Source organism: Anopheles bellator, chromosome 2 (assembly GCF_943735745.2).
Source record: "Anopheles bellator chromosome 2, idAnoBellAS_SP24_06.2, whole genome shotgun sequence".
NCBI classification, from domain to species: Eukaryota; Metazoa; Arthropoda; class Insecta; order Diptera; family Culicidae; genus Anopheles; species Anopheles bellator.
This window is the reverse complement of record NC_071286.1, coordinates 67265781-67288865: the sequence shown is the minus strand read 5'-3', so window position 1 is coordinate 67288865 and position 23085 is coordinate 67265781. Positions and strand designations below refer to the sequence as shown.

Genomic DNA, 23085 nt, shown 5'->3' with positions numbered 1-23085 from the left:
GTGTTTAAATCGGTTAATGCGCACGAAGGGTGCCCAGAAAGAGAGAGAGAGAGAGAGAGTGAGAGTCGCGTGGCTCGTGCCGTCGTAAAATGTAGCTTGACTTTTCCCGGCCCTTTACCCCTTTTTTTCGCTGCCGTCTGCGGTGTGGTGGAAAGCTGGCAAGTGTTAACGGTTTTACGGCCAAAGTGCCTCAAATCTGTCGCCGCAGACCCGGGTGTGAGGTCATGTTTTCTATCCCGGCTTTTCGGTGACACTTTGCAGTCGAAAGACGCCCTAAGTGGCTTTGGGATGGCCGCACTTGTTGATGGTAGTGCCGCTGGTCAAAGCGTGGGGATCTGGTATGAAAAATAGGTCAATCTCTTGGCTTTATTTCCTAACATCTGCGAGCAATCGGAGCCGTCGATACGGACCTAACGCGTCATCGAGATGAGTCGGTCGAGTCAAGTGCTAAATGTAGTGACAATCTCGTCCATAGAATTGACGCAGACCAATTAAGCGTATCCAAAGAACGGAGTTTTTTGTGGGGGGCCATATGCCTGTCTCGATGTTGGCTTTCAGGCGCAACTCGAAACCAGACCCGAGGACTTGACCCCACCGAGAGGCGATCGAACGGCTTCAAGTACGCGTGATGCGCACCCGTCTTTATGGCTATCGAAGCCACCGGCCCGGGATAGACTCCAGACCGATGTGGCGCGGTCGTAAAATGATTTTCAAGTATGTGACATGTTGCGACATTTGCATTAACGTGTTTACACCAGCGTGCGCTCAGTGCCGGCCAAAGATTATCAGTTCTTTTCTGCTCCGTATTGAAGCTCTTCAGCTGAGCCCCCCGACGCTAATTGGAGCGTGTGGACATTAAATAAATTTCGTCCACGGAGCGGGCGATAGTAAAATTTTGAGAACGTCTCACGGGCTGGAGATGCAGCAGAATCTCCGTCTTTGATTCTGATCCCCTTCTGCCTGCCCGAAGATCGTGGCCCGAAAAGCAAATGATCTTCACCAACACGGAACGGGGAGGGGGTTCAGTTTCGGGACAGAAAGAACATAAAGTATTAAACATTATTGCGCTGTCTAATAACGCTAAGCGTGTTACGGTTGAAAGCGTCGTCTAACGAATCCACTGGGTGAAGTCATCACACACCAATTCCATTTGTCTTCACGTTGGGGTTAGAAATCTCAGTAATGAGTCAAGTGGCCCGATTGTGTCGAGTGGATTGGTTTCGTCTCGAAAATTCATCGTCTTGAGGCGTTCATTGCTGCCAACCGTTACTCAGCCGGCTCGTTCTGTGCTACTCTTCCAGGCATCAGTGGCGACGACTCAGTGGCCGCATCCCGTGGACTGCCAGCAAAACTCGAAGTGCCTCCCGGACTGCAGGTGATACCGATGAGCAAGCATCACGAGCACGGTCCGCCAGAGCTTAGCCTCCCGTCGGCGCTGCACCACCACCACCTGCTACCCACGGAGGATGATGTTCGCGAACGGCTAAAGGTGCGGCATATTCGGTGGCAACACCTTCCGATTCTTGGCAACATTTTCCTAAACCTCTCTCTCTCTCTCTCATTTGTAGCTACAGAGCGCGGAACAGTTCCTGCTGCAGATGGCTCGACTCCAGCGCCCACCGCCGGACCTGGACGTGCAGACGGGGTCCGTGGTGGCGCTCAAGACCATCCCGAAAGGGACCCAGTACGGTCCGTTCGTTGGGAAGCTGGTGCGGGACCCGATCGATCGGCGGTACGCCTGGGAGGTAAGTTGCGGGCCGAGAAACGATCAAACGAAATCACGCGTGTGTGCCACAGGACCCTCTCCAACGCTGTTCCGGGTCGTTAGACGTTTCGGAGTGCCAACTGGAAGATAGATTTCCAATTTCTAGCCAACCGCTGCAGTGACTGGAACCGTTAACGCATCATTAAGATAGTAGCCACCCCAACACGTTGCGCTGCTCCGTAGCTGAGTGAGCTCCTTAAGATGCCTCGCTGGCATGTGCCGATTGCTTCACTTTTTTTTTGTCGGGTGTCTCCGGGAACAGTCCGTGCTGCGAGCGCGACAATTACTTTCCAAAAGCGGCAAATCTGTTTAACGGCCATAATTCGCACACTCCTTTGTGCTGCGGCTGCGGTGCTGAGTTTGCGGATTACAAGCTTCAGCGGAGACGGGTGTTTGCGGTACACTAATGATCGTGTTATGTTGCCTGTTTCTGTTTCTATTTGCTCGCCTGCCGGCGAGGGCTGGCCGCTCGCTTGCTCCTGCGTACTGGCGCTCCCGTGGTGTCGTAATAACTTTGATCTCCCATTTTTTCCCCGTTGCGGAAACTTATATTGAATTCAGCGGCAACCATCCGGAACCGGGAAGGCGTGTTTGCGGAAAATTGACACCGCACCGTGGCCACCGCGTGGCAAGTGGTTGAGGATGGGATTTTTCACGGCAATCAACAATCAACGATGATTGTTGCTTTTTATCTCCTAATAGAGTCACTAACAGCAACGTCTTTATTCGTTTGCGCTTTTCTGCCGAAGTTGGCAAATTGTCACCGAAATCGGTGTGGAACGCAAACGCACCACGCTCCGGCACGAACGCGAAGGATTATGATTTTCGCGTTGCCCTTTTTCTGTTCGGGTCGGCGTTTCTGTCCCTACTCCGGATTATGTTGCGGCCAGTGGCGGTTGCAGATTGCCATTTGTGCTGTCGGATAAAGCATAAAAACGGTGTACGAAACGGGAGCCAAATAAAGCATTGGGCTACAGTGTTTACCATTCAACCATTTGGCTGTCGTCGATGCGGCCAGCAACGAATCTGTTCTTATTTCGAAAGATAATGTTGTTATGGGCTCGCGGCACACCGCAGCACGTTGCTCATTTGGGTTGGGTTTCGTTTATGGTCGTGGTTTTCCCAAATTTGGAACTTCCGCGTGTTTACCGCTCGTATTACGACGGGAGCAAATACGATCGTCGTTGTGCTGTTGGTAAAAAGCAGCCTGATAGGTTTGTTTGGGCAAGAGATTTGCACGTTTTACGTGGCACGTATAAATTACCCTCGATAGTGCCCACAACTGTTGCCATTTCCTAATTATAGTACTTTTTGAGGGCCAATCAATTCGATTCGCGGTGAGGCAACCGTTACAATCAATTACTTGAAGATGCTTCCGGACAATAAAAGGAGCGCCGTAATTGTTCCCTTGTTAATTGTACAAATAATCGTGTTCCCGTGATCGGCTTCGAAGGAGACTTCGGTGATCTAAAGTGTCCAGAACGAATCGATCTCTGCTTCGGACAGATTCTTTACTTGGTTGCTGAAACATGCTGCCTCATCTTCATCACTGAACCCATAGCGAAAGATGCATCATTAATAACCACCTTGTCAAATTGCACACTTTTTGCGCAAAGCCAAGCCAAGAAAGGATATCATCCACGGTGGTGATCCCAATTTGCAGCCAACGGCAATCAGCTGAAGATAGCAAATTTAAGCACCGTTTGGAGGGGTACCTTTGACGCATCCATCCATGAACGTCAACCATTTCATGTGGTTCCCTCAGGTAGCGCTTGGGTCCTGCAAGCAATTTGGCGAGGCTATGGGCACCTTTTCTGTGTGCCTGAGTTGAAGGTTGGTAATTTTTGCAATCTGCTCCTGGTGCTCATCTTGCCGGCTGCGCTGCTTCCGTCTGTTAATTATGGACCTCCGGAAGTAGTTCCACGGCACGGCACGGACTGGGCCAACGGAAATTGGATTTTGGGTTGACAATCAAAGTGACTCACCGGACGATAAGAGCCATTGCGCCGTTCCGGAGCAATAGTACATGTTCGGTTGCGTGCTCCGATGGGCTTTTGTCCATTGTTGGTGGTGATTTTTGTGGAAGCTTCTTCGTTCCTTTCAGCCCCGGCAGTGTTACCGTATCGGGGCAGCGCAACCGGAGTGACTTTCCACACCCAGGTGATGATGATACGGTGATTGATGGTCCGAGTGGACATCGAGCTTCTGCCGGAGATTGCTATCGATCTTCATCTAATTCCGCTTAAGCCCTCGAGGGATTCCCGACCCGCTGAGGGCTGCGATTCCGGGGGACCCACCACGATTGTCCGGAGTATCTCGACGGTATGATGGACTGACCGCGTACTGTTGATGGTTTGCCTGCTCTTTTTTTTCTTTTTTGGTGTGACAGTTCCGATAAACGATTGTGTCACAACAAACAATCGAAATACCATGGCGCACGGTCGCCCGGCTAAATGGCACGATTGCCATGCCCCGTTGCTCATTTCGGTTATCGAATGCATACGGCCCTCGGTTTACTCGATGGATAAGATTGTCAACGCGTCTTCAAATGGGTTTTTATTGATGGCGTCAGCGGTGGCCCGTGGCCGGGGTTTGGTTGATTATGATGTTGCTGTTTTGGCGTGTGCGCGACAATCCATTCCGGAGATCATCGTCATCGGGCAAGAAGCCGGGCAGCGAGGGAAGATTGATTTCCTGGCGACAGCAGGGTTTGGTGGGTTGATGGAGTGCACCAGGGCTTTCCGCCTTTTTTCTTGCGCGGGGATCCACCTGATGGCGCGATGGCACGATTGCACATGCCGACTGTCTGCTGCTTACCTGCTTGAGGCATGATTCAGTCAAAACAGTTCCATCCGCCGACGCGCCCTTTCACGTGACGAGGTTCGATTATCAAATCAATTATTGAACGTTGGCCACCCCTAGGGCGGCACGGGAGTGGCAATGTGCGCATTCCGGCGTCATCATCCTCCACCGACTGCGACTGCGGCGAATCGTTTTCCGGTGTAATCGTGCGGAAAAAGTTTCGGATAAATCAACCGAAGCCCGAAAGATGGCAGCCGTCAGCGTACCGGCCGTCATGCAGATCCTGGCATGAGCCGGCACACGCGATTACAACTGTTATTATTATTATTGCTTAATCATTTATTTGTTGCCGTTAGAAAGAGAGAGAGAGAGAGAGTGATAAGAGCTGCCCGGAGCATCGTCGACCGTGTGTGCTGTTTCTGATTGCTCGCGTATGAGATTTATGATTTATGTTTCCCGGTCTGATCCGCTTCAGTGGGTCCTTTTCTGGGATGGTTCGGAACCGCCAGAAAAAATCCGGATGGTCTGAGCGAAAGCTAGAGATGATCTAATCACCCATGGCGTGATATGTTGCAGATAACGAGGCAGAATTAAAGGTATTAAGGAACAATTGTTTAATGTGGTCTTGGTGGTGTTCCTGGTTTTATGATCCACAACAGGAGAGAAAAAACACTCAGTTCTTTGGAGCATTTCGAGAACAAGCATCTCCAAAGAAGATATTGTAAAAGTACTACGATGACATAAAACACTGTTTTATGCCCTGCGCACCATGTTTACAACCTAGCGGCACTCAGATTTATTGATCAGCACCGTCTGGTTTGAATTACGGCACCGTGTGCGATTTTCTTGTTTTTTTTTTGGGGCACACATCGGTCCAATTTTTACGATGGTCAACTTTGCAGACGATGGTGTGATGTGGATGATGTGGCACAAACTTGCACTTGACCGGTACCCATTTCTTGGTGGCCAGAAACAAGAAAAAAGGACCTCCAGTGATAAACTGGTGGACAGCGGTGCTCTATGTAACGGGGGGGATAATCACGGCAGACACAAGAAGTAAATGGGCAGCAATTAACCTCAGAGAGGGTGGTCGGCAAAATTTTCCACCGAACAGGAAGCGAACCGGTGAGCTCGGGTCACTCACATACACCCATAAAAAGCAATAAACGATAAATCATAAAGCAATATCCAGCCGCGTCAGTCGCACGCACTTGACCTCCCCCGACAGCAGCGACGGCGTAACAAGTCGCCGAGGATAATCGGCCCCAGGGAATGATATCACCCGAGAGTAGGGCGAGGGTGAGAACTCGGCCCAAGCGTTGCGTCTTTGGCTCCCGGGGAACAGCTTGCCACTAGCGATGGCGATGGGCCAAGAATATTAGAATTACTGTGAGGGACGAAAATATGTTGCAGAGAACGTCGAACCCACCGAACCGAAAAGGATGAAGCCATCATATCTCTGGCGGGCCCGAACTAGGGTAAGACACCGGGACCGAAACACGCTAGCCATTCGGCGCCCTGTCTTGGACTCCTTCCTTGGGGTCGACGGTACGAAACTTGTGTAATAATGTAATAAATTTCTTTCGCCAACCCGCAGGTCCCCTAAAGTGGTGGCGTTGGGACAAACTTTCGTCAGGTTGAGGTTTTCGCCGGGGGAGGGTGTAGGGCAGACCAGCAAAAACCGTGCCGGCCCTAAACGGACATTTCGACGTCCGGTCGGCGGCAGCCCCGGAAGGATAGAAAATCAAGACACACCAGGCCCGGCGCTATCACCGCAACATGACACAAACACATTTATTAAGATATACCTTGCCGTGTATGCGGAGGTCTGTACGCTTGGCCGGTGGGCTAGAGTTTTTGGGCTTCTCTTTTTAGGGGGTTTCCATGGGCGGTGGCCTGACGGTGTTTGGTGAAAAAGAAAAGTATCTTTCGGCCCCCATTCCCGGTAACGTAACGGTCAGTGCTGCCGGTCGACCGTCGAGAAGGAAGCAAGGGCAAGGCACAGTGTCCTTCGTTGTCTTCGGCAGCCGAATGGCGTTTGGCGGTTTCTGGCGGAAAGAAGGATACGACGTGTCAGCAACATTTGCGTTTTTGGCGCTCGTTTCTCGTGGGTTGTGGGTCCTAGCAGACGGCCGTTTGTCTTGCTCGTCGTTGGAGGGCAATCCGGATGTATCACTTAGCTACGGCAGGGTGGGACAGCAGGATATAAGAGGACACCTGGTGGTTTTGTTTTGGGCTCATGTTTCCTTCTTTTTGCGCTACCCACAACGTGTTTGAATGGTTTGAAAAGTGTTTTGAACAAAATAGTTAAAAACTATTGTTTACCACTCAGCGAATCGTTGAGAAGAGCCCTTTTTTATTGGCAACGCGATTGGGGGTGAGTTTTTTTTTGCTGTGGTCAAGTGCGAAAATGGGCATAAATTACACAAACACAGAGTTTAACCACGTGGTGCGCCCCCCCCCGAGGCTGTGCATCCATCGGCATTCATCTGGAAAATAGTTCGCGGACGGACGTATTTTGCGGTTGCCGCGGCGTGCCTGGCGTGGTTGATTTTCCGCGCCCAGCATAATTCATCATCAAACCACAAACGCACACACTTTTGCGGCCGCACGCAACGCTGCTTTGACAAATTATTTAAGACGGGGATGCAAAAAAAAAATCGCTGCCCCTTGCTGGTCGGTGGCCGTTTCGTTTTAGGGTTAAATGAACAATGTAATTTTTTCCGCGCCTTTTTGCGCACCGTTTGAGCGCCGGCGAGCGCGAAATAAAAAGTCGCCGTGGAGTGGAAAATTAAAATTAAAAAGTTGCAATAAAATTATGATTAAAATTTTATGCTTAAAATGCTGGGTGCATCCAACCGCACTCGGCGACGGGACGGTCCCCACCATTACCCAGCGCCCACCAGGTTACCGTTTGGGGCGCGATGGTTTTTTTTGCCACATCAACTAACCAGAGCGGCGGGTCTCTATTGTGAATTGATTTTTGTTTCGCTTTTCGCTATGCACTTTGTGGAGAAATTTATGTGGAAGCCTTTTGGGGGGGCCCGGAGCGGGCTTGATCTGTGGGCCGGAGTAACGCTCCCAGCGCAACATCAAAGGCTGGTAAAGTTCTAGCTGTTTGTCCCTTCGCCGGAGGCTGCACCTGGGGATGGCTGCGTGATGGACAATCGGTGATTGCGGGCCGCAGTTGGCTCGTTGTAATGTGAAATATTAATTATGTTCGGACCGCACTTTCCCCGGCACAGCCGAACGACATAACTCACCCGTCCGGGGTCCGGGGTTCCTGGGTTTGTAGATATTGCGGGACCTTCACCAACGACGGACGGACGGACGGAACACATGAGTCGGTGTAGTTTTGTCACAGTGCTAAAATTTTAATGAGTTCCGAGTCCGCTGCCACCCCCTGGCAGTGGACGGCTTTCTGGCTGCCCCCTCGCTGCCTGACAACCTGACTTTCGAGCACCCGGATGGCTGTTGACAGGGATGAAAAATAATTTACGCCTCAATAAATCGACAATAGCTGAGCGCAGCCACAGCAGCATGGCAGCATGACGCGCCTTGATATGCTAGGCTTGGCTTTTATGTGTTAATTGCTTCAAAATGTGACGCCATTTATTATCATCCCGGCGCCAGGAGGTGGACTGTTTCGAAAATGGTCTCGCGTTCCGCTTTAATTTAAATGCATCGGACGCCGTTGGGTTGGCACAACATTGTACGGCATGAGTTTAACGCACGAGAAAATATTTATTTCACTACACTTCCTAAACGTTTGTACATTTGCTGCTGAGCCACCACATGGTAGACAAGTCGTAGCAAGTGGGTCCCGAAAGAGCGTAAGACGTAAGCTCACGAAGGTCCTAATAAATCACAAACGGTAACGGTTACACGCAGAAGCTGACAACTCGCGACGATAACAGTTTGATTGACAGATGAGCCGTTATGTTTGGCCACCTGAACGGGGTTGCGTTTGCGGCCGTTCGGCCTGCTCGGTAACGCGATACTTTCGGTGCCTTCGCTGATTGGTACGGGTCAGCAGTTGTGGCGCCCCGATTGGGGTGTGTGGTCTGTGTAAGAAAAGCGGCACACAAGTGGTTCGAAATTAATCCCTTTATTCAATCAATTGATTTGTTTGGTTGATTTCTTACGAATTTTACCATTCTTAATTAAATAACGCTCCGCGAAACGTTACGTGTTCCGACGTGTCCGGCTTTTCTTAAAGTTGGATTATGAATATGGCTGGTCATTCGGGTAAATTGCGGCGCTGACCCGCTGGGGCTAACACACTGGATTGAACAAACGGTTTGATTTACGGAGAATGTTCTTGAGTCGAAACGTCCTTGAACCACGCAAAAAAAAAAAAAAATGGCGCCCATAGAGAGTGTTGTGCCCTGTGAGCCCTTCATCCCGATGGCAATCCGAAACCAAAACCAGATTTATTACAGCCAACGGATGGGAAAAGGATGACGTCTTCAGCTCAATCAAGCAAATAAATAAGTAAAACCCCCTAATTTGCCCTCATAAATGTCGCTGGCGCCATTTTTTTCACCAGCGTTGGCCGATCTATCTCGGTGGTACCGGTAAAACGAACCAAGGATCTAACGGATCGAGGAATCTTTTTTCGGTGCAAAAATCCGCTCCGAGCGGAACAGGCCCGAAAGCCGGGCGGAAAGGACGTAGCTACCTAATCCTGTCCCGATCCGTTCGCTGTGTCTTCGATTGAGTTGTCAAGGTGGCCCGACCGGAGGAATCGAACACGACCTGCAGCCGCACGCACGGTGGCTCGGTAAATAGTGGCATTCCCAACGCAGGAGAAAAAGAATCCTCGAACCTCAGATCAACGCACAGCTGAAGATTAAATTGGTTGACGAGATTTAAGGTCGATTCGAAGGTGCCGCTGTTACGGATTCCACTTCCCAGTGGCCATCCTCACGCTTTCCTTTCGGTTTCACTTCACTCTCGCCCGGGGCTTGTCAGTCATCTCCAGGTGTAAATGAGCTGTCCCTTGGCGCAGGGGCTGGATCTTCCGCTTGGATGCTCTACGAGCGAGAAAAGGACACTACGCACCTATCACCGTTCGGTCGCCTAGCGAAGGGTCCCTATCCCGTGCGGTGTCACCGTGAAACCACCGCCAATTTGTAGCGGAAAAGCAGATCACACCACTTTCGGAAGCCACCACACGGTAGGCCTGCTTCCGAGCCGATCTATCTCCTCGAGGGTTCCGATACGTATCATATTCTGGTTTAAGGTCTCTGTCCTGCCCGGCCGGCCTTACCGGGCGCTTTCCGAGGGATGGTGTGAATTTGATGATTGACACTTAGCGTTAGCGGCAAAAAGGGGTTAGCGAGGGCTTGGCCGGAGATTAGCCAGCGCGAAACAGGGACCGAGAAGCCACCCTGTCCGATGTGCCTATCAGTGTCTCTCTTCAGTCATTCACTGGTCGAATTTCTGGCGATTTTCACAGATAAAAAAGCGTCGACCAAAAATGGGTCTCCTGTTCGTTTGGCTTGAGTTTTACGAAAAACGGTTCTCTTCGTATCCGTGTCCTTTTTACAGTATTCCATTTTTAAATTCCATTTGCATTCGAAACCGTTCGAGAAAACGGAGAAAAATGAATATTCATGCTACCTGGCGGACGGGTGCGTTCGGTGCGTCTTCTTTGCGGGTCCTCCCGGGTCCTTATTTTGCTTCCCTTCCCGACCAGCGGATATCGACACGCCGAATGCCGAGTGGCGGCGTGTAAAGGAAGGCTTAGCTCGCTTTGCAAATTGTCACCATCATCGGGGTGTGTGTTGGCCCATTGACACCTCGGTCGGCGCGCGCACTGTTTGATCCTTGACCGGGGCCGGGCTGGGTTTTGTTCGCTGAAACGATTCAATTCCGCTCAAGGAGATCAGCGCTCCTACTGCTTCTCCCACGAGATCTTAGGCCACCCGTTTGTGGTTTTACAAAGGCGTTAAATTAAACGGAAAATTAACATTGAAAAGCCGGCACAGAAGCTCAATATCTGCAACTCACGGTGAGCTGGTGGAAGCTTAATTCTTTCTGTGCGTTCCTTGTGCGAAATCATGACTTTTCGGAAAAAACAGCAAAATGTCAACCCAAACTATACTCGTCCAGTCTTCCCGATCTATTCCGCTGGTTTCCGGTTAAAATTCCTTAGAAATTATCCTTCGATTGGATATCAATTACTCGGCCGAAAGCGAAGATCAGCTCTCCCTCCGGGAAAACAGATTGTCCCGGCCCAGCAAAGCGTATCGTTGGAAAGATTTATCAAACAACTGCGGCAACAGTCCACCGATTGGCCTTATCGGAGGCGGACCCGGAGACTAATGTGGGAAATATGTTTCAATCACCTCCCCGTATCGCCATCATAAAGTCGCTTCCCACTTTGGCCCCGGCTGTCGTTCCGCAGCCATTAGAGTTCCATTCAGCCCGAAATCCCCTGCCCGCCGGCAAAGAGGGTGTCATGGCTGCACAACCCACCGTTGTTGTCCGTGGTGTTGCTCAATTTTGATTAAATTACCACCGCTTGGAGTGTTTTTAAATATGTTTTTCCCCCGGTGCTCTCGGCGGTCGGTCGCCCGAGGCGGACGACGAGGATTGGAGGCGAGCTCTGCTTCGGCTCGGGAGACGGTCACGTCAGCTTGCACGTGGGCGGATGGGCCAGAGCAATCGGGACAAGGGGGTTCGTGCTCGATTCCCTCGAAGGGTTCTCGTGATGCGTGATAAACTGTGGAGAAGTCAATCAGGGAATCAGGGTTCCCGCGGGGACAGACTGCGAGGGGTGCCACTTGCCCGGGGTTCGTATCGGAAGAGCGGTGGCTCTGTTTTCCTTTCGCCCGGTAATGGAAATTAGCATATCGGTAGGTCCTTTCGGGGGAAATGAAAATCGTTTCCCAGTTTGACCTTCCCGGCGAACGCTGCACTCTTGAGATACACGGGGCAGACATGGGACCGATGTGTCCTCGTCGTCGGCCACTCGAACTTCGACGTTTAACGGTTCGCTTCAAGCACGGAACCACAATTGATCGGTAATTCCGGACAGGCATATGAATTTTTAATACTGTCGCGCCCTATCTCAAGAGTGGAGAAAAAACAAAACACAAACCACAAACTGGCGAAGGACACCGATGATGAGGCCGGCGATGGTGTCGTAACACCCCGGGGCGGGAATTAGGGATGTCAATGGGAACAGAATAATTATTGATTCACTTCGGTCGGCGAAGCAGGCGCCGGATGACGATTGACAGCTTCGGATTGACAGCACTCACTGTCCACCGCAGGAGAAGGCAACAATGGAACACTAGTTACCGGTTTGGAGGTTTGATATGCAAATTTAGAAAATTAGATTACAAGAAGTGGGCCGGCAAGTCACAGAATGTGGTTACATCACAAAAAAGGCGGGATGGTTCGTTTCCATTTTTCCCATCACAACTGATGGGTTGGGTTGATTGACAGAACCCTGCCGTAGCCGTTGCCGTAGTCCTGTGATCTTCGCGGCGAAGCATAAGCGATGACCAACGATGACCATCGTGACGTCCAGATTTGTTGGACAACTATTAATTGCTAGCATTTATTTTCCTGTCCCAGGCAACCAACGGATGGCCGTCGTTAGCATATGGTCCGGAGAGGAAACGCTCGTTGTCTCACATTTGCCGCTCACCGGAAGTTTGGTCCGTTCCGTCACAAGCTGCCACTAAACGGTTGATTAGCGTGCCACCCCCGTTCGTTCGTTCCTGACCAGCTGTCAGCGTGACCTGCAACTGGTGAACAATTTTCTTCGGGAGGAAATAAATTTTCCAACTTTCCAGCTCAAGACGAAGCCAATTATTGACGGTTTCGATGGCATCGCGACAGATTTTAAAACACGTTTTGATGAAGCGTTAAATTCGTTTGCTTCCTTCCTCTTTGCCAGGGAGCTCGAACCGGAACCGGATCTGGTGTGGAACCTCGTGTTTACACGGTAAACCAACGCCAAGGAAGCCACCAACGAAGGCGCTTGACTTGTTGCCGGGCTCGCGGCAAGCAGTGTGCCCGGGGATTCCTTCGCACCCGTCATTATCTGCCATGAAGTGGCTTCCTAAATAAACACTCTTGACGGCTCTCGAGCCAGAGGCAAACATACACGCAGCGGCGGGAAGGATGCGCCGGGTCGTTGTGCACCCCTTTTGCGTCACGCATGACTGCAGTCGGGTGCAGTGCCCGGCGTGGTCTAACGTTCTTTTGGGCCGGGGACCGCAACGGTTGCCTTCTTGTCTTTCCGGTTGAAGATGCATTTATGAAATCGTTATCCAATAAGCTACCGCTAGTGGTTACGCGTGGCTGCGCTTGGGAAGGATCGGTTGCCCCTTAAGAGTGACAAGCCGATTAGATGCATTTAATCGAATGAAGTTGACGGAGTTTTATAAACGGTTAGATCAGTCTGATAACCTCCGAGAACATCCCGAAGATCCTCGAGTACAGTGCCGGCGGTCTGAGCAGTTCACCGAACGATCGCAATGCTCGTAGTGTTTGTTAATGAATTCAGCGAACGTCAGTTTTACTCCGTCACGGCTATTTGGAGCAACCGCCACCGGGGACCGGGAAAAGCGATCGGCCAGGGCGGCCAGCGAACGCAAGAATCGACCCATTTCTTAGGGCCGGCGCGCCGCATAATGAGCTCCCGGGGATTGGCCGTCGGTCCGGACATCTTGGCGTCCTCCGGACAATGTCTTCGATCTTGCTCGCCGGTGTTCGTGTTCCGATCGTTAAACGCCCGAGAGCGCACTGTGGCCCGGGACACGATGATAGCTCACGTCCCGCCGACGGCCTGTCGGTTATTGTTACAATATCACGTACGAAGATCATCTTTCTTGTGGATCCCGGGGCGTCTCGGTTTTGAGGCCACGGCGCGGCGGGTTGTATCTTTCGCATCTTCAAATTATAATTATTTCTTAAACATCTGTGAAAGAGGCGACGGACGGGCGGCCTGACGACCCGGGACCCGAAGATAATCGTGTGTGCCTTCTCGAACGTGCCGAAATGCCGATTGCTGGGGAACAGATAAAACCGGAGGGCTGCCGATGCTGTGGTTTTGTCCTACATTCGGCCCATGCTGCTGCTTCGATTTCTGGCCGGTCACGCAACTTCTGGCCGTTGCGGAGAATATGGGCCAGCATTTTATGAAAGGTCCTTCCCGGTCGATTGTTCATGAAAATTAGATTACACATTCTGTCCGGGTGACCTCGGCTGGACCTCATTCGGACAAGTCCTTCCTTCAGGTGGTGCCCGGGAAGAGAGCGTTTTGCTAATCTTTTCCCATCTCCCTGAGTCGACTTTCCATGTCGGACAAGGCGGGTGGGACAATGCGCGCCTTACATTGCTACCGATCACTAATCTACTCGACGGGATGGCCGACCGGTCGGGGTGTCCTCTCGGAAGGATCAGGATCCGTTTCTTCACACTCGAGGATTATCGATTATGTTGAGTCCGTTCGAGTTGCCGGATAGTCTTGGTGAAATGTGTCAATCTCTCGGACCGTGTCGCTTTGTCGGTCAATCGCTTTTTTGCGTTGTTGTGAAAGTTCCAAAAACTGTTCGGAGAGTTCTACAGCTAGCAACCCGTCGGCCTTGCAGTCGGACCAAAGACAAAGAAAGACCGTGTCCTTTCATCCTTCTCCTGTCCCTGTCGATGTGTTGTAATCCCGGTTTTCATCGAAAATTAAAATTTAATTTGCTTTCGAGCCAAGGGGACGGATATCGGCGAGCAAAAGGTGCCAACGATTGGGAACAGTGCCTCACTGGGAATCGTACGTGTCAATCGACGCAAAAGGACGATTTCCTTTACGATTGGTTCAAAAAGGATGGTCCGAGTGTGAAAGGAGATAGCATGTGATGTGCCCCGGTTGACCGTAGGGTGTCCGATTCTGCTTCGTGATTGGACAATGGCGTTCGACATTTTCCTGTTTCCAGCCAGAGACACGCTTCATCGTACAAGCTCAGGTTTGGCGGCGATGAGGAAACGGAAGCGACCTGAGCGGGAGAAAGAGGGAATAACGAGTGGCCACAGCTAGGTGAAAGGAAGGATGAGGCTTTGTGAAGACACGAAAGACATGCGCGGATTCGGAAGAACATTTCAAAAAGGTGATCTAGTTCAGTTTCCGGAACGGCTGGTGTGTGTCTTAGCTAGTTGCTTGCGCAGTAGTTCCGGGAACGGCCGCACGGGGCGCTACGGGCGGGTTCAAAATATTACACTGAACTGTGTTAACATTTTGCATTTTTCTTGTCTACTCCTTAGGTGATTGATCTGGACGTCCGCGGTTGGCTCGATGCGACACTGGAGCCGACGAATTGGATGAAAAACATTCGCTGCACCTCGAGCGCGGCCGAAGTGAATGTGAATCATTTCCTCAAAGATGGTCATGTGAGTCGTTGAAGTGTCTCGTTAGAAGCTCCGTCAAACCGCGCGGGGCCCACTTCGCAAGCTCACATTATTAATTCACTCCGTGTTGTCCCCGTTTTTTTGTGTTGGTTGTTTTGCTTACAGCTGTGGTACGAAGTGATATGTGATATCAGCCCCGGAAGGGAGCTGCTGTTGCGCCCGAAGGTTCCTCTGCATCCGCGCGACGGTCAAGATGAGCGCAGCGAACGTGGCGGTTCGGGTAAGTCGATGAGGCTTTGTTGGTCCAAATGCAGCTGTTCAGATGGTTTGTGTACATCGCAAAGGATTAAGATGCCCCCGGTCTGTGTTTGCCCGTTTTAATAACTTCCCAAATAAGCCTTTGCTCGGCACGCTGGCTTGCCGTATGCAAACGATCGGTGCCGTAATAAACTTCTCACTTCATAATTCACGCTGCACTGACGGTGGACAAATTAAAAAGTGAGCAACCGGAGGATTAGGCCCAACTTCAAACGGCGTGTCACACCCGGACAATTAAATAAATCCACCGGTCCACGCGTCGGGCGCGTGCTCTCGGGATCGGTGTGGATCGTTTGGTGTGGTGATAAAGTTTGCACAATTAATTCAAATCACTTCCACTTTTAATTCCCCGCGAACCGACAGCAACTGGCGCTGTTCGGAGTTTTTTTCCCCTGTTGGTTAACTCAACCAAAGAAAAGGAATAATTTTAATCCCCACGATTAGATGATTATCGCGTGTCCGTTGGCTTCCGGCAGCACCAGGGCAGGGGTGCCTGCGTTAAACGGATTCAGATATTGAAAACGCGAGTTGGTCGCGAGCACGAGGCGCCATCTAGGGGCGAGTATCGAAAGCGACGGAACCAAAGCAATATGCAAATGATTCGAATGGGGTTGCTGAAGAAATTAGTTTTTCAACCGTTTTTTTTACCCTATCAATTTGAATCCTGCCCCTCGATTAGTGGCCACGGAGTTGCAGTGACATGGGTCTTCGGGTGGGACATTTTTTTGGATGCTGTGTCTATCACCTTCGCTGCGATGTTGCGTTATAAAAAATATTTGTCTTTCATAAAGTTTTTTTCAATGATCTTTACCACACTCACGGTTCGTTGTTTTGCATGCTTTCCACATAAATCTTACCCACACGGTTTTTTTGCTGTTTTGCTCCGTTTTTTCGGCTCGTCTAGGATTGGGAGTTGCTAATGGAGCCGTTCGAATCGAATCGGTTGGGTGTGACAGCCAGCGCTGGGCAGTGCGCCGGGCTCATCACCATTTCGTGAAACAAATCGATTGATTTTTTGCATGCCAGTTCTTTTTTTACAGTAGCCTGTTGGCACGTGAGAACATCAATTTTTATTAGAATATCTGCCTGACCTAACGTTATGTCTATTTGAAGATTTAGATGTTATAGTGACTTGGGCCTCAACCATCCCAGGCCCGTTGATCGATTTTTGGCCCGGGAACAGCTGGCCGGGCTTGGAAATTGTCCTGTGCTCCGCACGCGTACAGCATCCGGCGTATCATTTCGTCTGCCCAGCCCTCATTTATCACGACTGCATCGATATATCCTCCCGAAAGGACCCACGGAACCTATTAATCATCCATCCCACATCATCGCCAATCCTTTCGAATCGTTCCGTCATCCGTCAGCATCCTTTCGAGTCGCTTCGACTCGGATGACCCAATCATGCGGGATCCCGCCGGAAGGGTTACGCGCCGGCGTATCCTGAACGGTGCGACCTTGAAACGCGATTCGAGTCCGCCCTTTGCACCACCACGCCAGAGACCCATTTTCGGTTAATTGATTTTGGCCACATTCGGACACGATTCGGTGGTGATTAGGGCAGCGGGGCGGCCACCAGGATCGCACCGTAACGGAAGCTGACAGTTTATTAGTTGACGTAAAGGATTAATGTCGGTACGGGCCCGGGCACCCCGGCCCGGGTGTGATGCAGTTCGGACGTGAACGAAAAGGACACTGCAGCAAGGACGGCCCACAGGAATGAATTGCGAGTTGCGGCGTGGCGTGGCGTGTGCGAAGGGGGCACCCATCGGTTGTATGTTGAACCATCTGATAAGCGGGTGACAGTTACATCACCGAGACATCGACACCACGGTGCGTGCGCGAAGTATTAATCTCTCATGCGTTGTGGATTTGCACACTTCGCAACGCGCTGCGCTTTTGTGTCGAACCTTGGGCTGTCCGTGTCCCGGCGCACAGGGGTGGATTATGATTGGCACCTTGGGCCGCACTCGGAAAAAGGACACACTCGTCCTCTATTTATTTCCAACCCTGACTGACTGTCTAGCCTTTGTGTTTATCTTTCGATTACGATTACATGCGCCCCCGGCCCGTGGCACAACATGTGTTGAACATGATTGGCCGTGCGACGGTGACACGGCACGGCACGGCCGGGGAATCGGAAAGTAAGAGAGAGACAAATAACGGGGGCGCCAAAGTCCTCGTTTCTCGCCGTCGACACGAGGGTCGACAAGCCGGGCCGAGCGCCTAATTTCACACAATGTTTAGGGGATTTACGGAGCTACCTCCGGGATGATGCGCGTGCCATCGAAAGCCATCGACGAGTTTTTACACCCAACCTTACCCAGCGAGCCAGCGGGACCAGCGGCGATGCGGTACGAGACTGCGCATCTTCCCTAGCCTTCCGAAGCCCCTGGCTGCGGGGTGTAAATTGATAAATTATGTCATCGCACAAATGATACGGAGAAGAAAAAAACCCTGAATCGAGGGTCGCTGGGCGCGTACATCCCAGCGGATCCATAACCGATCATTAACAACGTGATTTTTGACGCCAGGATGCCGCTTCCGAATGCCGAGTTCCAATGATCCTTTTGTCCCTAATGGAGGGCAGCCAGAGAAATGTCCACATCAAGAGAGAGAGAGTTTAAAGGTCGTCGATAACCACCACCGGTTGATTGTGAAAGTTGGCTGCGGGATCGCCTGATGATCCTTTCGCACAGCCCCGACGAAAGAAATGTTTTGCTAATGCAATCGCCAACATCTCAATTGTGGACAATTGTTTTTAAATGCTATCGAATCGATCCGCTCGGAGCCAGGACAACAAATATGACCGTTCCGCGGTCCGGGTTCCGCTTGCAACAATGTATTTCGGTGCAAGCCGGCGGAAGGTCCTTCAATTATGAGCCACGAGCCAGTCGGACACGACAGTCGATGGCGGTCACGAGTCGCGTCCCACTATCAGCACCGTTACATCTCGGTTTTCCCCGGGTGGCGCGATAGCGATTGGGTCATAAATTATAATTTTCTCAATCGTCAATAAGGGTGAGCTGCACCACCATTACAGGGTGACGGTGTACCGATGTTTGATGACCGTTAATGACAAACTCGAACTAATTCCTTCGCGATCCTCACGCTTTGCCCGGGCGACACCGGAACCACTGCTTGACCCACCCGGGGCAAAGGTTGAGGCTCGGCGAGGGTGCGATTGAAAAGTGGGAAAGCCCGCATCTGGTTTGGGTCATGCAATTTTCCGCACGGGCACGGCTTTCGACTTCTGGATTCCGCACTCCTATGGCGAGCGGGTGATGCATAAATGAGCAGCATTAAGTGTTACATATGTCCGTGTAGCGACTACAGGATTTGTCTTTTGTAACGGCAATACGCTCACATTTATTAGCTGTTTCGACGAAAAAGGAAGTATTTCGTCGGTAGACCCAATACGGCTAGGAATTAACGGAATTAAGCTGCTTGCGTGAGGCTGAATTTTTCAACTCATTTAAAAAAAGCCCCACAAAACTCACTGTTCGTCCGAGAAGCGTATTGGACCGTTGGTCTCGTTGGGTAAGTACCCGGTTACTTCTCAACTTTGTCGCGCTTGGCTGGTCACGGCGCTGACTTTACTGGCCTTCGGGGGGTCACCGCGGCAATTTGGAAGCCAACCGTATTTTAGCCGTTTTATTAACCTCGAGAAAACGGAACCATATGGCGCCGGGCTCTACATTTCTTCTGTTGAACAAGCGGCCTCACCAGGGGTCTTCAAAACTGGCACAAATTTTTAAACAAAACTTTTGCTACCTTCGCAGGCACAGCGGCCACCGGGTAACGGTTACGGGTAAAGCGAACCACACAAATTGTGTCGCTTAACCGTAATCCGTTTTCAAATGATTTGCGCCGACTGACCCTATGCTTATCAGCCGGTGGTAGGTTTGGGCGGGTTTTCTTTATTTCTTCCCCTGACAACGGCGCGGTCCGATCGCGATCGCGATCGTAAAGAAAGGTACGAAACGAGCAAGTAAATTGCGATAACGAAACGGTTCTCCCACGACACGGGGGCAACGGGCCACCAAAACCAAGCCGCTCCATCGTGCGGATCGAGCAGAGTACCCGCGAAAAAGGCCATTTGTGGCGGAATTCGGAGGAGGGTTTTTTCGGTCCCGTCTCGGCGAGCCTGGTGACTTACCGTGTTTCGGGATGTTTTTTTATATTTTATTCTGTATTCCTGAACACTCCGATATTCGCGTAATTTTTTTTCTCGATCCTTGCGACACACCGCAATCCACGATCGCGGGCCCCACTTTCTCACGATTGCGCGGAATGCTACCTTTTTTTCAGGGCTCGCGCTGCACTATCGTTCAAAATTTCATTTTTATGCCGTCCGCGCTACGTTAAAACATGTGCGATCGATAGTGGAATAATTGGGAACGGTGCGAAGTGTGTTGCCGAGGGTCACACGGCGAAACAGCCTTACCCGGGGGGCCGGGACGAAGCGTAGTAGGGAAACATGCGAAATGATTACGCATCCGTGCAAACAACGATCCGTACGGCGCTGATCTTACGCAAAACCTGGAGTGGAGCTGTGTGGTGTATCGACCGGAAAGTTCGCCCTGTCGGAGGTCTGAGGACACAGACGAACACAGGCACACGCGAAAACATGTCTGATTACACGCAAAACGTTCGTCACGTGGCAGTGATTGCTTATCTTGCTGCCTTGACGCCATTTTCCCGGTCGATGATTACCGATCGCAGAAGAGGTCAACGGGGCTGTTTCGGTGTCTCGTGCCTCGTCCTGGTGTGCCGTGTAAACCCCATCACGACCAGGTTACGTTTTAATACGCTCCACGGATCCCGACGGATGGTGGATGAAATCAGGGACACCGGGGGGCTGGACACTATTTGGTAGGGGTCCGAGTTTTTTTTTCTTTTCTCGCTTGTCCCTTCGCGTCCTGCATGATGTCCTGATTAAAAAAGCCAACCACTCGGAACCCAAGTCGGCCCAACCGTCGGGAGGGCATTTTTGTGGTCGTTACGTTGCGACCGTTGACGCGCGCAGGCTGCTGGTCCCCCTTCGGTGTGTTATCCTTGCCCGGGCGCAAAAATCAGGAAGTGAATCAGCGGTTGCAGCACAGAACACTCGGCTGCCGTGTCCGGTCACATCCGGCTTTCCGGCTGCGCGCCGTAGGAACATTAAACACAGCACGCGCCACTGCCGTTCAGAGGTTAATTCACTCACTGATGATAAACTTCCTGTCCCGTGCCGGGCTTGCGGAGGGGCCACTCTCACAGAAGGGCCACTCTGACCTTATCTGTCATCGTTTGATTTACTCCCAAAGTCCAGTCAACGCCAAGCTCCGTGACGAGCGCCGGTTTCCAAAAGTCCATTGCCTTTGTTTGTCGGCTCAAAACGGGGACTTTTCTTTTGCGGATCCCGATCCTGGACACTGGTCCTGAGCCAGATTGAAGGCACGTTGCCACGCATCCTTGCACTGGCCCGTTGACCATGGAAATTAGTTTGTGGTTTCTTGTTTTCTGGGGAGGATTTTCCCGTCCTCATCGCAGGTTAAATGTGGGGTTTTCTGGTGGCTAAATGGAATTCAACGGACCTAATGGAGTAGCCGGAGACAGCATACGGTGCCGAGCGTTGCAGGGGTGCATACGAAATAAACACCTGTCGGAATCTTTGAGCCGTTGCAAAGGATACGAGCGACGCCAAAAAGCCGTTATAAAACGGTCGAGATCATCGAGATCCGGTGATGGTCGTTGAATGATTACGGAACAATGCCAATAAGTCACAAGGATGGGCGAATAACAATGGCCACACTGCGGTAGGAAAAGCTTTGTAATTTGAAGCAATTAAAGTTGAAAAGATCGATGTATCCCATTTTGAAATGAAATGAAATGAAATTACATCAATGTTCATAATTCAGTTAGCATGATTAAAGAACTACTATCGTAAAATGATTGTAATGCTGATAGATGGATGTAAAACTAATGCCAATACTCAATACGAAAATAATGCCGCACTGGAAAGCTGGAATAAATAACAGGGCCCTTTCATTCGTGTGCTCTGATCAATATTTTGTTAGCTTGAATAATCTTATTTTGACTATGCTTTGAAACGGACGTTATTCTGAGCAACATTGTTCTGAATTGATGACTTGTTGGCTCAACTCAGCTCGTACCTGAGGAGGAGTTAAACTTTTTCCCCCCATTGAGAATATGTATGTATTGATAAATCTTGAAGTGGTAATGGAGAAAACCCCACGTAATTTTACAGAACTGGCGCAATGAATGAAAACCTTCGGGGCAACAATTATAATTAAGAAAGGGCTGCAGAATAAAAACTTATGAGCGCAATGACATACACTGTTTTGTATCAGAGTTTCAGAAATATTATTCGCACGACTTTATCGATTTTTTTGATTGATTTTTTTTGGTCTAAAATCACTTCTTCATTTGAGCCTCTGAGCCCATTCGGTCAATCCTTTGCATTTTGATTAAAAGTGGTTGTTTTTTTTTAATTTAATAGTGGATATCGCAGTTTATTGCATGTATTAGAGGCAAAATAGGCTTGCAGAAAAGCAATTAAAAAACGAAGTGTTGATATAAATTTTTGAACGCAACATTATCAACGTGAGATCCACTTTAGAAGCTGTTGGAAACATTATAAGCCAAACACATCTGTAATTGAGGCAGTGGTTGGATCATGTTATTAATTTTCTGTACCGTAGCAAACCAGGCGCTTTGTATCAAGTAAATCAATTTAAGGTCCAACGGCAGGGCGTGCCTGTTAGTAACTGAGGCATTCCCATCAAAGATCGCGCCCCATAAAGGACACGAAGGGTAAAGAATTTTTGATATAGGGCTATAGCTCAGCAAGGAAGAGCCATATGGCACACCTTCGTACCAGGCACGGTTCTCACACTGACTGCCTCAGGGTGACCGCTTCGTGGTACAGCGGTTACCGTGTACCGGTCGGGCGCACCCCGTGAGAAAACCATCGCCCGGTAAGTCACCGACGCCGCCGACGACGACGCTCAAGGACAAGAAACCAAGCGTCGCCATCTGACGCGCCTTCCCCCTCCAAAAACCAACCATTTGAGACCCGCGGGGAGTGACCGATCCTGCACGGGACACGACAAGGAATTGGCCTTCCTTATGTTGCCGCCGGTGGTGTTTTGGACCCGCTTTTGGGGGCAAAGAAATTGCAGCTGATGCTTGCCCAAAGTCTTCTTCGGGGTTGCGGGAGTTTTTATAACTGCTCCACGGTGCAATATGGGTCGATGAACAGTCTGCGAGGGCGCCCCGAAGTTCATGGATGAGTTGCGTGGGAACACAGGGTCCTTGCTCCTTGGGAATCCTCGCAAAGAAAAGCATCATCCAGTTGTTAATATTATTAAAGCATGCTTTTAATTAAATTTAACCACTCCTATTTAATTTAACGCCATTCTTTATTAAGATTAAATTGAACCAAAAAGGCCATCTATTGACGGCACGGCAGTCTCACTGACCCATCAATTGACACACTATTAGACACACGATAACCTCGGTACGTCGAGGTGCCAAAGGTCAGCGACGATTCCTGGCGGCCTCCCGACGCTGCTCCGATGTCCGTTCAATATAATTGTGTCCCATTTGCCACGAACAGGTAAGGCCAGTGCCTCGAGCCTTCTTTGTGGTGGTCACAGGTGGTCAAAAAGGGGGTTTCCACACCAAACGGAAGGACCCTAACCCCGTTACATCGCCCGACCGTGTCCGTGCATTATTATCGCACCGGACTCGCTCGCGCCTCATGATTATGCGCGAAAAGCGCAATAGAGACACTGCACGTAAGCGAGGGAGACAGATAGTGCCACCAGGGGTAC

General features: G+C 50.6%; 1 protein-coding gene across 1 annotated transcript in view; it reads left to right on the top strand.

Annotated features, from left to right (window-relative positions):
• LOC131210351 (transcription factor hamlet) overlaps positions 1 to 23085 on the top strand; it is an 87043-nt gene that overhangs the window by 47369 nt on the left and 16589 nt on the right. Inside the window, exons 2-5 of the mRNA XM_058203583.1 lie at positions 1302 to 1489; positions 1569 to 1745; positions 14843 to 14968; positions 15092 to 15200. Of these exons, the coding sequence (XP_058059566.1) occupies positions 1302 to 1489; positions 1569 to 1745; positions 14843 to 14968; positions 15092 to 15200 (600 nt within the window). The remainder of the gene's footprint in view (positions 1 to 1301; positions 1490 to 1568; positions 1746 to 14842; positions 14969 to 15091; positions 15201 to 23085) is intronic.